Genomic DNA, 16,407 nt, shown 5'->3' with positions numbered 1-16,407 from the left:
CATTCCCCAGTCAATTCTATTTCTTATTGGATGTATGTATAGAGGCAGAAATCATTATGAATTGCTTTGTGCGTGTATCGTCTGCGGGATTCACAGGGGCTCACACCTTCGTTGTATTAGATAGTGTAGCACACTGTCACTTCCCAGGATAATTCTCAGGACTTGTGGGCATTAGATTACTATTACGCATAGCTTGTCAGGCTTTCAAATTAATTACTGTAACAATGGCAAGACTTACACATGATGTTAATCCAGTCATATCTTCACATTGAGTCTCAGCAAAAGGTATTACTAGACAAATTACTGCTGAATGTTAAATGTAGATTTATTCAGCCGGAGTTAATTATAATCTCTATTTAGTCTTCAGTGATACATTCTTGCCATACTTATTCTAGCAGAGGACATTAATTTTTATTCTTGTACAAAGGTGAATGTAATAATCTTGGATTAGACGATGGATTACTGTAATATGATTTTCCGTCAGAATTGCAATTTGCAGGGATCTGTTACTTTCTGTAAGTGGATTTTGGGACATATGATTACTGAGTAATATGGAAAAGCACTAAAAGGTCATTTAAAGAACTGCCAAACTGGGACCTATCAGATGTCTGAAGTAGAAGTGTGTTCATTGATTACAGCCGTTTGTACAAATGAGCTACAGTATGTAGTGAACCTGCACTTTACAACCACCATTGTAATATTAATAATAGTTTATAACCTTACCCAATTGTTACGTTATAAGACGGACCGCCAAAACCCTGTGTAAAAACACGTTTGCCAAAATAATAAAATAAATATACAAAGTGAGGCTCTGATTTGTATTTTGACGCATAACATGAAGGAATCCGCGGCACTATTTTGTCACAAATGTATTGGATTCTTGTGGGAATCCTGATGGACCCATTTAAAGTTTATATGGTCCATCACAGTACGTTTGAATCACGTAGAAAACTGATCTATCTCCACAGTCGTAGCTTTAAAATAAACAGTAGCCATGATGCCAGGGTCCACACCAATCCCATGACATCATTATACATCATACAGTTAAAATCAAAATGATACAACCCCCCATTACAGATTCGGTTTATTAGCAAAATTTCAAAACTTTATTCTGTTTTCAATAAACCAAACAATAACAATTTAAATGGGTCAACACAACAAACATAACAAGTGTTTTCTCCAAATTCAATACGAAATAGCACTTTTTTTATTAATAAGTTTTCTTGTTTTTTTCTAAGGTAAAGCAGTACAGGAAATATAACTCCAATAGTACAAGAACTGATAGAGGGTACAAAAAATGTTACATAATAACAAATTGTGTATCTAAATACAATGTAAGGTAATATCCAGGACACACTTACTCTCAGTGGGCTATTAATTGTCAACATATATACAAGTATGCAGAGTTTGTGTTGGACCAGAATCGAGGTTATGTCTGAATACAATGTAATTGTCAGACATCATAAATCGGATTTTGCTTGTCTAAAATCAGATAGCCAATTGCCTTCATCCACATCATTCTATACTACAAATGTATTTTATGTTTTGAACCCTAAAAGTAGGAGCAAGAGAGTGTAGGGTTTCAGCTCTGTGGTAGCCACTTTAATACACACAGTCACAAGGTTTTTGTATCAAAACAACATTAAGTTTATTGTCCATCATAAACTTTACAGCTCCAAAATAAAAACAGATTTTTGCCAGTACAAGTGAATAGCATAAACTGTCCTTTTTTCAGGCACAATGAAGCAATATGTAGCTGTCTCACCAATCTCAGTGTTCCATATGCTATGATTGGATGCTAATGTACCACCACACTCTTTGGAAGCTGGGTTATGAAAATCTTCTCTGCCCACAGCAGCCAATCGCAGCACAGCATCAAATAATCTCTAACCAATCTAATGACACCAAAATTATCCACCAAAGCTCAACGCAAAGAGGTCAAAGTATGGTGCAAGAAACAGTCCATGGAGTCAACGTTTGTGAAAAAACTGTACGTGATGGATTTTTTTCGATATTTTTATTGAGTTCAGCTATGAAAAGTATATAAAAATCACCTTTTACTTTTCAAACAATTTTACCTTTGCAGACATGTGTAATCATTACAATATAAATTCATTGTCAAGTTCAGTACCACTGCTGTGGCATTAGAGATACCATATTAACTTACTGATCACTAATTGATGCTTTCTTCTAGTCATTAGCTGTTTGCCTTCAGTTAACTCCACACTGCTACTATTTTTGAGTAATCTTTATATTTGTTAATTGAAATAGTTGTAAAGCAACAGAACTGGTATTAAAATAATAGAAAAATCCACACTACCGCTTCCACTACAGTGCAGAAAACAGCCTATAACACTGACTGCTTAAGTGCGTGAAAGTATATGTACATAAAATAAACAGTAAATGCGCTAATATGCACCAAATGAGATCTGCACAAGGTCTAAAATATAACGAAGACACAGTAAACAATCATATACAAGTATAGATAGATGTAGTGCCTACCTATAACTGTGGATAACCTTATGGATAATATGCTGGCTTAAGTAATTTCCTGGGTAGATGATGTCCAAATACCAATGGGTGATCTGCACACAAGATAAACCCTCTTGTTGTAAGGAGAAGTGATGTTTTGTCCATGGCACCCTGGCCGGGTTAATTTCATCTGCGTACCTTTAAAAGACTGTCATGCTGATTGGAGCTGTAATTCCTGAGGAAGGAGGACACTACTTCTGAAATGCATAGGATGTTTTTGGCTCACAGGAGATCCTGTAGTAATTGACATCACATTGCTTGAGCGCCAGTTTTGGATTGTAAGTCCTGGTAGCGCCCATCAGCTGGGGGGACATCACGGATGAAACATCACTTTTGGTTGCTACCAAATGATTTATCTTGTATGGAGATCACCCATTGATATTTGACCACCATCTACCCAGGGAATTGCTTACACCAGTATATTATCCCTAAGGTAACCCACAGGTGTTGGGAGCTTTCAAGGTCCATGTTACTTGCAGCAGAAGGTGGATGTTGAGAGGGATATTGAGTTGTCAGAGGTTGACAATCACAGTGATAATGACAACGATGCTGGCTGTGCTAACCAACTGTCATGGCGAGGTGTGAAAAATGAAACAACAGGGCCATCAGTCAGTCTTTTGAGCATGGCAAGCTGTATGTTGGAATGCTTGTAGGATGACTGGTGCATTGTTAGCATCAAGCACAGCATTACTGTTAGATAGCCATGCTTTCAGACACTCACTATTAACGCAAAATGAGGGAATTTTCTGAAAATGAGTCCAAATTGGAGTATTTGAGTAAGCTGTGTTCCCTGTTCTGCAAAGCTTTTGCAGAACAGAAGCCTGCTGACTGCACGGCTGAGCAGGCAATCCTTCTGCTCTCCAATGGATCCAACTCTCCTCTTCCAGTCAAAGTAGCAGCAACAGCCACAGTATATTTGAAATGATTTCCAGATGTTTTATCTGCCTCTGCGCCAACCTGATGCACTTTAGCAAACGAAAACAGCAGCTAAACAGCCAGTTACTGTCATACCTAGACTGCATCTTCTCTCCTGAAGATACGTTGATGCCTGAACCTACGTAGTTCTGGGTCAGCAGATTGGACCAGTGGCAAGAACTGGCCCAATTTACTATAGGTGTACTGTCTTATCCAGCCTCTATTCTACTGTCAGAGAAAGTATTCATCTCTGCCGGTGGCTTTGTCGCACCCAAGTGGACTAGAGTATCTATCGCAAGCATGGAAAACCTAACATTTGTCAAAATGGTTAGCACTGCAGCCTTGCAGCGCTGGAGGTCCTGGGTTCAAATCTCACCACAGACAACATCTGCAAGAAGTTTATATGTTCTCCCTGTGTTTGCATGCGTTTCCTCCAGATTCTCCGGTGTCCTCCCACACTCCAAAGATGTACTGATAGGGAATCTAGATTGTGAGCCCCAATGGGGACAGTGCCAATAATGTCTGTAATTCGCTGTGGAATTAATGGTGCTATATAAATGAGTAAAATAAATAAAAAAATAATCAGAAAAGAAATGGATCAGTTCTGACTTTCATTCACCTACGGCTGATGCCAAGCCAATGATTAGATCAAGTGTTCCATCTGCCTGCTTGTCCATTCTCTTCTACACTGTTCTGCTATCACCATTGCTGCTGGCCCACGCTCAGCTGTGCTTCTATTTCCTTTCCATAATGTTATCTTTACTATATTGCTACTAACGGTCTACTGTTGATGGCCCTACTCTGCCAGACATCGCTTTCTCTGCCCCCATCATATTTTTCTACTGTATGGCTTCTGCCACTGCCACTTCACAGCTACCCAAGTCACACATCTCCTGGCTACCAACTGTATTTTAGAGTTAAATGGGTGTACGCCCACACCCATGTCATACGCTTGTCCAGTGTTTTGTATAACTTTAGTGTACTCCTGCTGGGAAGTGTACCCACAAATATGAAAATACCAAAATAGAGATAAATTTTAATGACTTGTTGATAAGCCATTACTTCTTTAATTTGAAAACTGCTAACATGTTCCTGGTCCTTAATAAAAAAAAGATATAATTTTTGGACGGCTTGATGAAAAGCCTTGTGTCAAGAATATTGCAGCCCGGGAAGGTCACGCAGAACCACCCACTGTGATTTTTGTGTTGGACAGCTCTCTGCTGCCCCCTACCGTCCCTAAAATTGCACGATTGTAATCGCACTAATAGGCCGGTTATTGGAAAACTAACAGTGAGCGTATGGTATATACACCTCCGATTCCAATGCATGGAATATATGTATATACCCCCATATGGTCACTGCCAACTACACGATAACCCAAGAAAAATTATTAGATGCCACCACCAGTCGGGTTTTATACAGGCTGACTGGAGGCCTGGTAGGTAGCACAGCGAGGCGTGGCTTACAGAACAAAAGGAACAGAACTATAAAACTTTATTTTTAATCCAAAATGAGGTAGTGTTTATAAAAAATATACAAAAGATTTTACAAAGGGGACAAAACAACACAGCATATACAGTTACAGAAAATAAGGGATTAACAAAAGAACTTACTACGCCGCTCACAGAGATGAGTCAACTTAGTGGATGGAAGCAATCCGTTGAAAACGTCTGGTTAACGAGATCAAGCACACACTGAAATGTATCTTCAGCATTGAACACAGATCATAATTTGCCTTGATCTTTTATGAGCACCTGAATTACACCCACACCCCCCTCCCGTGATGACTTCACGTGGGCCGGGTTGTGGACTGTCCTTAGCCCTTCAGGATTTTATGAAAATCCCCACTTATGTGGTAACTCCTCTCCGATGATCGCATAAGTTTGAGATCGCCGCCATATTTTTTATTGAAATGTTACCGTTACCCAGAGACCAAACATGGCAGGACTGCTGTCAGCGATTGGTCCGTTATTAGGCAGGGGTTACAGTTAGGAAAAAATATGCTTCTTCCTCTATTAGCCGTGATGCTGAAAATGTATGTCCCATCACTATCGGATTTATACAAACTTCAATATTCAACATTTTCTTTCGGAGACATCCAGTCTATTGAAGGTGCAATATTTCCACTCCAGGGACAAAGGTGTCTAGTGTAAATGTATATAATTTCCCCTGAAAGGATAATGTATTTCCTGGGGACAAAAGGCTTCTTGCACTTCTGTGTCTATGTGTAAACACAGGTCCCTATTGTTGTCCAACCCTTTGAAAAGACGTCCCCTGGCTCAATTACCTGTCCAAACTATAACTCTTTGTCTATGCACAATGGACATCCTGCATTTTAATCAGGATTCCTCATTCCACCATATGTTAACTATGTGCTCCTATTATCAAAAGACGTTGGTAGATCGTAAGCTCTTGCTTCCTTACTGGAAATCCATGTGAGAGGAAAAAGGAGGGAGGGGGGTGCGTAAATGTGGCTTAATAGCAGTCAGACTCTGACTGTCAGCTATTTTTGCCCCTGCAATTTTGTATGGTGTTGAGATTTTAATATTTTCTATGACACCTTGTAATTGATCAGTCAGTCATTTTAAGAATAGTAAACTAAAAATCACTGGGTAGAATACTAAAGCTTACCTTGTACCGGTGCGGTTCGAAAAATGGTCCTGATACAGAAGCAGATGCTTGATCAGGCAGTCCACAGACAAATATGCAGGATATTCCTGCTTGATGTACTTGACACTCCGCAAGCCGTGTAGAGAGAGTGCTGGCCGGTCACGCCTGTGCTAACGCTAGCTTGAAAACATCTGCTGCCCTGTATTTGTGTGACGTCACTCTTTTGACATCACTGTGTGACGTCACTGTCAGCACTCTTTTGCACTGGAAGAAGAGCCCGTAGTTTGGTGACATCACACAGACAAAGGGCGGCAGATTTTTTCAAGCCAACGTTAGCACAGATGTGACCCGCCAACAATCTGCCTATACGGTTTGCGGAGTGTCAAGTACATCAAGCAGGAATATCCTGCAAATTTGTCCGTGAACTGCTGTATCAAGCATCAGCTTCTGTATCAGGACCATTTTTCGAACCCCACCTGTACAAGGTAAACTTTAGTGTTCTACCCAGTGATTTTTAGTGCGTACAACTTTCCCATTATTGTACTAACATTAGCCTATAACGCACTCTGGCAACAAGTACATTGGTACGCAACTTCTAACCACTGAACACTGAGGTAGTGCTAGTGGTAATTTTAAAGTTTTTACATTTCGTAAGAATAGTAAACTGTTGAAAATCCAAAAAAATTCTATTTTTTTTCACTCATATTTGAGAAGCCATTACATCTTCATTTTCAAAACAGCACATCTGTTTATGCTCCCTAAATAATGGGATAATTTTTGGATGACTTGACAAAAAGCTATTCCTTCTTTGTTTAGCATAAAGCAAAACGTTTGATACTCCTAAAACATGGATAATGTTTCCCCAACCCCTTGTGAAAAGGCCAACGTTTCTTCCATTTCCACAGCTTATGTATAAACAACAGCAAGGCCGGCATCTGCCTCCAAGTGGGGTAATTTTTGGACCATCTTTACAACTTAAGAAGCCTAAAAAGTCTGTTAGTGCAGAAGGTTGCTAGTTACCACTGGTTACTGTCCATTTTCTTTTAGCCATATATATTGAGGTCACTTGGACATTTCTGGACATTTCTATGACTGGGTTTGCAACAAAAAGCCTGAAAGGGCTTCAGTACAGTCCTAGGAGATCTCAGAGTGTTACACACAACTTTTCCAGGCAATTAGATGTTTTGTAAAATTGAGATTCATGGTAAATTGATTTGTTGCGAATCAATGCTTTTGGTAAAATCCGTAGAACCCTTGCAAACTAGATTTTCAAAAAATTTGGTTATCTCCAATTTTTGCCGATCCTTCTAAATTGGGCGAGATTTTCAGAATATTTAATGTGTATAGGGATAGTCTAACGATCCTCCACATCAGACATTGGTGGAAATGAGGTTGTGGTATAGTATGTTGGAATTCAACTTGCTCATCCTTTACCAGGAGATAAGCAGCTATAATAAGTGTCTAGCAACAGCTCTTCTCTCCCTTTATTACTATATAAACATGTATACTTGGCCAAGCTGGGCATGCATATTTATTGGTAGGGGGAGGAAATCTTGTGTGTATAGCTTGTTTTGCAGGTGCGTACATGTATTTAGAGTCTGTGTCTACGGAAATTGTAATAATGTAATATAAATTATCTTATTTTCCTGTTTTCCTATATTTTGGACAACCATTTCCTATTTACAAGATCCAATGCCAGCACATTTCTATATTTGAGAATACAGTATTACTGTTAGCTTCGTTGTTTTCCTTAGTGACAGAATGGCTTGTCGTAATGCCATAGACTGTTCCAAAAAAGGAACCAAATGTCTATCCACAGGGAGGGCATAATCCATTTAATATCTCTCCATGCGCACATGGTGCCCAGCAGAACTCATCCTTATGGAAGCTTTTTCCATATTTTCTTTCTTTTGATCTAGTTCATGGCTTTCTGATTATAATGAAATTGACTAAAGGCATACCATCTCCATGTAGTCAGTCCGAACTAATGTATCTTACAGAGACATAAATGACATGACAGCGCCCAGAAATTGATTGCACAGTTAGCGATGTTTGTTTCATCATATGTCTAAAATCGGAATAGGTTGAAGCTGAATTTTTTGATACATTGTAAAGTTATCCATGGATGGCTAGCTTCTATCTGCCCTACCATGACAATCCTATCTATAATTTGTAGAGCAGTTCCTATAATACCACAACCATGAAATAAATCTTTGATTCAAGTAACAGGGATGAAGAAAAACCTTTAATTGGGTTCATTCTGTTTTATTCTTCTCTATCATTTATAACTCTAGTTTTCTATCTAATGAGGATGTGTCGGATCTGCTAATATGTCTATTCGTAAATACTTCTAATTTAAATAAGTCTTAAAGCATTTTTAGAACATTGTGTGGTTTATTCCTTCTGTAAATGAATGAATGCAATGCTTGTCTCAATAGGACATTCCCCTACACAATTTAAATGCCACCATACAAATTAGACTAATGTCGGACGAACTCTAATGTGTATGGAGGCGCCGGCCAACTGATCATCTTGGGAGATATTGATCGGGCATGTCTATTTTGGACTGCCAATCACTTGTTCTAACAGAGATAAGTCGCTGGCTTTTTTTATAGAGAACACAGGAACGCTCACCCGAATGAGTACTCCTGTGTTTGGGAGAGGTGGCCATCATGGCAGCCAACTGACCGATTGGCCTAACCATCATTTGGCCGACAGCCATCTAATGTGTATGGTCGGCTTAATACTGTTGAATCAGTGTTAAGACTGTTAGTATATATAAAGATAAATCAAGAGGAATGGTAGCATTCAGTTGTCACAAACTGTATACATTTCCTGGAGGAGTAACAGAGGATGGACACAGTGAAGAATACTAAGAAAAGATGGACCAAAGGTGTTATGTAATGGGTAATAAATGTCATGAAAAATCTATGTACTTTTTAACATGGTAATTATATGTGCAAGTGCAAACAGCGAATCATAAAACTATCTTTTTGATAACATCATCAGGCATAAATCTTTTAATTACCACATACATCAATAACATCTAGACCGGACTCGATCATTGGTTGAGTATTGTTGTGTGTAGGTCCCATGGATGGCTGCATGTCTGAATGAATGACATATGTGTAATGCCTCATCCAGGCATCTGTTTTTCATGTACAACTGCTATCTGTGGTTTTCACGGGTAGCACTCCTACCTGTCATAGTCTATGGGGCCATTTACAAGCGAGTGGTTCGCGGAAGGTCGCGGAGACATGTCCGATTTGATTCGTAGGTCAGATAAAAATCAGCAATGCAATTATATGGGTCCATGAAAAAATCTGACCGCACTCGGATGTCATTTTCACAGACTGTCAGAAAGAAGAATGTGGAGAAAGTTTTCTTTTTCAACACAAGCGAGAGAAACCGATGACGCTCTGATCAAACACATCAAAATAATCCGTCCATTTTTCTTGTACGTGAGAAAAATGTACATTTGAATGAGGCCTTAGAAAGGCTCCCAGCACATATATCAAAGGTGTCTTTAGGCTACTATTATACGGACAGGCTAAAGGGATGTTCTTTTGGCATCTAATGGGCAGAATATAATGGGGATACCTTTTGTTTTCTGTATGGTAAAGCCTCTAAAGACTGTCCTTTTCCATACTAAAGTATCCAGTAAAAATTCATCAAACATTTTCTGATATGGGATCATCAGAGTGAAGGATGCCACTCCTGACAAACCATCAGAGTGAAGGATGCCACTCCTGACAAACCATCAGAGTGAAGGATGCCACTCCTGACAAACCATCAGAGTGAAGGATGCCACTCCTGACAAACCATCAGAGTGAAGGATGCCACTCCTGACAAACCATCAGAGTGAAGGATGCCACTCCCGACAAACCATCAGAGTGAAGGATGCCACTCCCGACAAACCATCAAAGTGAAGGATGCCACTCCTGACAAACCATCAAAGTGAAGGATGCCACTCCTGACAAACCATCAGAGTGAAGGATGCCACTCCTGACAAACCATCAGAGTGAAGGATTCCACTCCTGACAAACCATCAGAGTGAAGGATGCCACTCCTGACAAACCATCAGAGTGAAGGATGCCACTCCTGACAAACCATCAGAGTGAAGGATGCCACTCCTGACAAACCATCAGAGTGAAGGATGCCACTCCTGACAAACCATCAGAGTGAAGGATGCCACTCCTGACAAACCATCAGAGTGAAGGATGCCACTCCTGACAAACCATCAGAGTGAAGGATTCCACTCCTGACAAACCATCAGAGTGAAGGATGCCACTCCTGACAAACCATCAGAGTGAAGAATGCCACTCCCGACAAACCATCAGAGTGAAGGATGCCACTCCCGACAAACCATCAGAGTGAAGGATGCCACTCCCGACAAACCATCAGAGTGAAGGATGCCACTCCTGACAAACAATCAGAGTGAAGGATGCCACTCCCGACAAACCATCAGAGTGAAGGATGCCACTCCTGACAAACCATCAGAGTGAAGGATGCCACTCCTGACAAACCATCAGAATGAAGGATGCCACTCCTGACAAACCATCAGAGTGAAGGATGCCACTCCTGACAAACCATCAGAGTGAAGGATGCCAGTCCTGACAAACCATCAGAGTGAAGGATGCCACTCCTGACAAACCATCAGAGTGAAGGATGCCACTCCTGACAAACCATCAGAGTGAAGGATGCCACTCCTGACAAACCATCAGAGTGAAGGATGCCACTCCTGACAAACCATCAGAGTGAAGGATGCCAGTCCTGACAAACCATTAGAGTGAAGGATGCCACTCCTGACAAACCATCAGAGTGAAGGATGCCACTCCTGACAAACCATCAGAGTGAAGGATGCCACTCCTGACAAACCATCAGAGTGAAGGATGCCACTCCTGACAAACCATCAGAGTGAAGGATGCCACTCCCGACAAACCATCAGAGTGAAGGATGCCACTCCTGACAAACGTCACATGAGCATTGCAGAATGCAGTGATAAAAGAACCCTAAGGGTGCCATTTCTAAAAAGTATTAAAGTGTAGACCTTTTATTTGTGATCATTCTAACATTTTGCCATCTGAGCTGAATTCAAAGGTGAAATCTAGTCTATTTATTTATTTTACTTTCTTATATAGCACCATTAATTCCACAACTCGTTACAGACATCAGCATCATTGTCCCCATTGGGGCTCACAATCTACATTCCCTATCAGTATGTCTTTGGAGTGTGGAAGGAAAGCGGAGAACCCGGAGGAAACCCACACAAACACAGGGAGAACATACAAACTCCTTGCAGATGTTGTCCTTGGTGGGATTTGAACCCAGGACCCCAGCGCTGCAAAGCTGCAGTTCCAACAACTGAGCCAACATCCTGCCTACCAGTCAAAATGATTTTCTGATCTGTCATAGAAAGATGTGATTGCTATGAAAGCTGTCCATAGATTTCTGTTACTACTCAAAATTCTTTGTAAATTGGAAACAATTTGCATTTCTTCTTATTGCTTAGAATGTTGTGTCAAATTTGCAGAAGTCTCTGTGCAGTGCCAAAGGGGTTTGATTCTATAGAAAGCCTTTTTGTTTAGAATTCATTGATGGTTCACATAACTCGCCTAAAGGGAGTGTCAACACTTGAGGAATTTTTTGCCAAGTCCTGCAGCTTCATGGTTCCAGCAGTCGACACATGACCGCAGCTATGCAAGTAGAAAATTGAGAGAAATGGCTGAGACTCTGGTTGGCATGTGCCCTCAACCATGCAAATCACATACTGGAACTGGCAAGCAGAACTGAATCCTAATGGTGTATATATTACATACCGCTAGGGTTCAGCAAGATACAGGGCTTGTCAGAAATGTTCTCATGGGTCGACAATCCCTTTAACCGAGTCTCTGTTTCATTGCAAAACTTTTAAGAATTCTATTCTACAGAAATCACAGATCTGTCCATAGTATCCTAACTTCAAAGAGACTGTCCACTACTTTATCATTGATGACCTATCCTTTGGATAAGTCATCAATGTCTGATGGGTCGGTGTCCAACATCCGGCGACCCCGCCAATCAGCTGTTTTCTGTGTAGACGGTGGCAGCCGCCAGCCAGAAATGCTCAGTTGTGGAGCTGCTCCATCTTCTGATGCACATCCACCTCCTATTCAAATCAATAGGAGACAGTATCTCTATCAGACGACGGAGCAGCACCGCAATTGAGCATTCCCGGCCGGCATCCACCGCTGCCAAAACTGAGAACAGCTGATCGGCGGGGATGCCGTATCCTGACAGATCAGACATTGATGAGCTATCCTAAGGTTAGGTCATCAATGATAAAGTAGTGCGCAACTGCTTTAAGATTGATTGTTTGACTATGATGTTTTAAACTCTTCCTCTTCAAAAATGAGTTTAAAAAAAATTTGGTTGAAAGGACAGATAGATATTTGTACTTATAAAATGAAAATCTTATCCCAGGAATCTCTGCAAGACAACAAATAATAATGATTAACCCTCCGCTCTGCTATCGTCGCCTCTGGTGTGGCAGTTAACAATGCCCAATAAAAGTGATTTAATCACGCTGTACTGGCTTGTAGCGTAATATCCGATGCAATTGCTTTTATATATCATAGATCATATAAATTATGTTCATTAGAGAGATAGAAATGCAGAGCTATCTTCACACATTATAGATCACAATGAATTGTGTCAATAAAACAGCATTTCATTTCATGTCCAAGATGTATGGCTGATAGCATTGGGTAAATATACTTTGCTAAGATCCTCCGAATTTGAGATGCAGTGTGACAGCTCCGTACCCGAAGTATTCACTAATCCTTCTCAGCTTTGAGGAGCGTAGAAATGGGAAAGAGATAAAACGACGGGATCCAGATTTTAAAACAGTTTTAAAGCCGTCATATCTTTCGACTATTACATCTCTTTTCATTACAGTGCGCTTAGTGATAATATGTAAAATGAGACGCATTAAAAGGAAAAGTGCAGAAAAACATCATAAAAAGATTAAACTGAATTTGTGGATCATTTTTAAGGTGGGATGCGATATAAAATCTATGCATGTCGGGCAGGGCTGCAGGTCGCCCATTCCCGTCTTGTTTCAGTTCAGTATTACTAACAGCTCTTTACAAAGGCTGAGATTAAAAATGGTTATTTTTTTTGTCCAAAAACAGCTACAGAATTCATTATGGGTTTTGTATTAACAATTTCCATTGAATGGGGCTGCATTGCAATGTCAGGGACAGTATATGGACAAGATTTGTGCTGGTTCTAGTAAACCACATTGCTTAAAAGAAATCTGTAACCAGGCATTTGTTTGATGTAGGGGCAGAAACCCTGATTCCAGCAATGTGTCACTTACTGATCTACTTAGTGTAGTTTTTATAAAATCATTGTTTTATCAGCAGGAGATTATCACTAGAGGACTATTTGGTCTGCTGCTAAGTAGTCCTCTATATTCACGCACTCTGTATAACCCTGCCCCCACCACTGATTGGTAGCTTTCTGCCTATGCACAGTGTACGCAGAAAGCTGCCAATCAGTGATGTGGGCGGGGTTATACAGAGCTCAGCATTCAGAGAACTGCAAGATCTGCAGCAGAGAAAACAGGTTTTAATTAAAATCGCAGCACCCAGTAAAGTAAGTGATACATCAGTGGAATCAGGGTCTCTGCCCCTACATCATGCTGCTCTTAGATATGCTAGCAAAAACCTCATGACAGATTCCCTTTGAATAATATTTTTGATCTCGTAAAACACCGTTAAAAGTTAGTTTTAAAAAGTCTTAAAAATTAGAAGTAATAGCCATTCTTACCAACCCTGTGCAGCTCCTGTTCTTATGCTTAGATGGAACCAGTAAGTACAGACCAGTGGGGACGTAGTAAGCATGTGAACAGAAGTTATGCAGAACTAATGAAGGTGACTATTATTTCTTTTATTTTTAACCAGCCTAAAAGTTTTTATATAATTTTCATCTGCTGGAAAAGCTCTTTAAAGGGGTATTCCCATCTCCAAGATCCTATACCAGTATGCAGTAGGTGTAATAACAATAATATTAGCGACTACTTCCAATTAGAAATGTAGTGTAGTTCTTCTGATTTGCTATGGTGCTTACCCCATCTTCAGGGCAATGCAGTAACTTACTACTACTTACTACTATCCATGGTTACAAGCACTCATATAGTGACAGTTAGTTAGTTAGCTGTTAGTGGTGGTAACCATGGATACCTAATGTCCTGCAATACCTGCACATGGGGTAAGCGACAACGAATCAGAAGAACTATGCTGCATTTCTAATTGGAGATATTTGGTAATATTATTATTATTACACCTACTACATATTGGCATAGGATCTTGGAGATGGGAATAACCCTTTAAAGGTATCTCTTTATCTTCATAAAGCATTGTACGAACATCATTCTATTAAATGACAAAAACATCAATTTTCCTCCATTGAAGTTTGCTAACCTTAATATTCTATTTTTCTCCTTTACAGTGACAGAAAGTCGGGTGACAATGGACACTATACAGAGGTTCTCATCCGTCCCGGTGCATCTACCTGTGAGCTATCATGTTTGTAATTCTGAAGTTTCTTTCTTCCTTAAAGAAGCCAATCAAGACCTCATGAAAAACTCAAGCTTACAGTCCCGAACAGAACCACTTTTCATATACAAAGCCAAGGTGCCACCGGCAATAAATGCCACCTATGGACCCTACTCAGCAGAACAAACTGTGCCAAAAAATGTGATTATTACCTCAAGTACTTTCAGTTCTACCAACAGATTCACATTTAACTGGCAATTAAAATCCCACATCATAGAGAGCACTATATATTCTGACAAACCCAAAGTTCAGGCTTTGTTTTATATCACAGGAAAGGACTGGCAGGACTATCATCCATCAGAGATTTTACCATGCGTCAGAATGGTTGCTGTCTTAGAAAACCGTGAACTTTCTGCAAGCTGCCGACTGAAAGGACAGCTGGGGTTATGTGTAGCCGAGCTAGAGTTACTGCCTAGTTGGTTGGGTACTTCTCCTCCCACAGAGGGTCATGTATTCTCAGTTCCCCCACAAGGAATACCAGTTGAACTGCACTACGTTGTATATACCACCAACGAAGATGAAGAATGTTCTTCAGAGGAAACAAAATGGTCAAATAGAATTCAACCCAACAAGGACACTGACCAAAAAGTTTCAAGTGCAATGGAAAGATTTGGCAGCGTAATTGTATACCCAACCCAAGACACCATGAGAATGTCAGTGCTCCCACTGGATAACAACATACAGATCCAATACCCCCCGAGTCCAGTGAAAGTCGGAGACATCGTAACATTCTTTGTATCAGTGGCCGGAAGCTCCATGATCCATCAGTTCATGTTGAGGTATGTTGTGCGCTATGAAAAAAGCTATGTTTTATGTTCACCCTATAAGTCGTGTACATTGGCCATTGGAAAATTCAGGCATTAAATTACCAGGTCCAGAAGGATAACCCACCAAAACCTATATATTTTTTCGTATTGACCTAGCACACACATGTTGGCAATGTGGTATTCTTAGACTTTTATTTATTCAATCAATACTGCTCTGTAACAAATAATTAAAATCAAGCACAAATTCTTGAAGATGACCTACCACCATGCCTGACATGTCTGTTTTAGGAATTTACAATTTCTATGATTACCTATGAAATTAACTTTGTTTTTCTTAGAACTTTTCCCTCCGATAAATGTTTGAATTAATTGACAATTAGGTGTTATCATTCCACTTGTCAAATGGGAGTACAACATTGATTGGACAGTATGATACTGTGCAGGGGTGTACCCCCAACTGGTAAGGGCGCAGTAAGACGGCCGTTTAAATTGGACCGAGATTGGAATGCAGTGCACGGATGGCGGCTCTCCCGACCCGAGTTTTACCGCTGCGTAGAAATATATGAAGCTGTCACGCTGGGGTCGGGAGTGCCGTCGGCCAGCCCATACACTGCTTTTCCATCAATTTATATGGCCGCCTGACTGTGCCCTAACACCTAGTTATCAACTTATTTAAAAATTTCTATATGGAATAACAAAAGAATGGGCACAACATAAAGTTCTAATCATACAATTAAATAAAAATATTCTTGCATTCTTTTGTAATGATTCATACTGGAGTAGCAGAGTAAATGTTTGGGAAATGTATATGATTTTGACAAAAGAATAATGGTTACTAGGAGAAGATAACCATGTGTGCGTTGTTACTTATGACATATGATCATCAGCAGGAAAGTGGCTGAAACAAACAGAATTAGTCCTGTTATAACTGCTCGGATTAGAGAAAACTCATTTTCTAATAGTTTCCCCATTAGTTCCAATGC

General features: G+C 40.1%; 1 protein-coding gene across 1 annotated transcript in view; it reads left to right on the top strand.

Moving 5' to 3' along the window:
• Positions 1 to 16,407, top strand: part of TMEM132B (transmembrane protein 132B) — an 874,875-nt gene that overhangs the window by 151,114 nt on the left and 707,354 nt on the right. The window contains exon 2 of the mRNA XM_073676144.1: positions 14,551 to 15,436. Coding sequence (XP_073532245.1) covers positions 14,551 to 15,436 — 886 coding nt within the window. The remainder of the gene's footprint in view (positions 1 to 14,550; positions 15,437 to 16,407) is intronic.

The sequence above is a fragment of the Phyllobates terribilis genome, unplaced genomic scaffold, assembly GCF_046119375.1.
Source record: "Phyllobates terribilis strain yellow unplaced genomic scaffold, ASM4611937v1 Scaffold_1__5_contigs__length_1240528914, whole genome shotgun sequence".
NCBI lineage: Eukaryota > Metazoa > Chordata > Amphibia > Anura > Dendrobatidae > Phyllobates > Phyllobates terribilis.
This window is presented reverse-complemented; position numbering and strand designations above follow the sequence as displayed.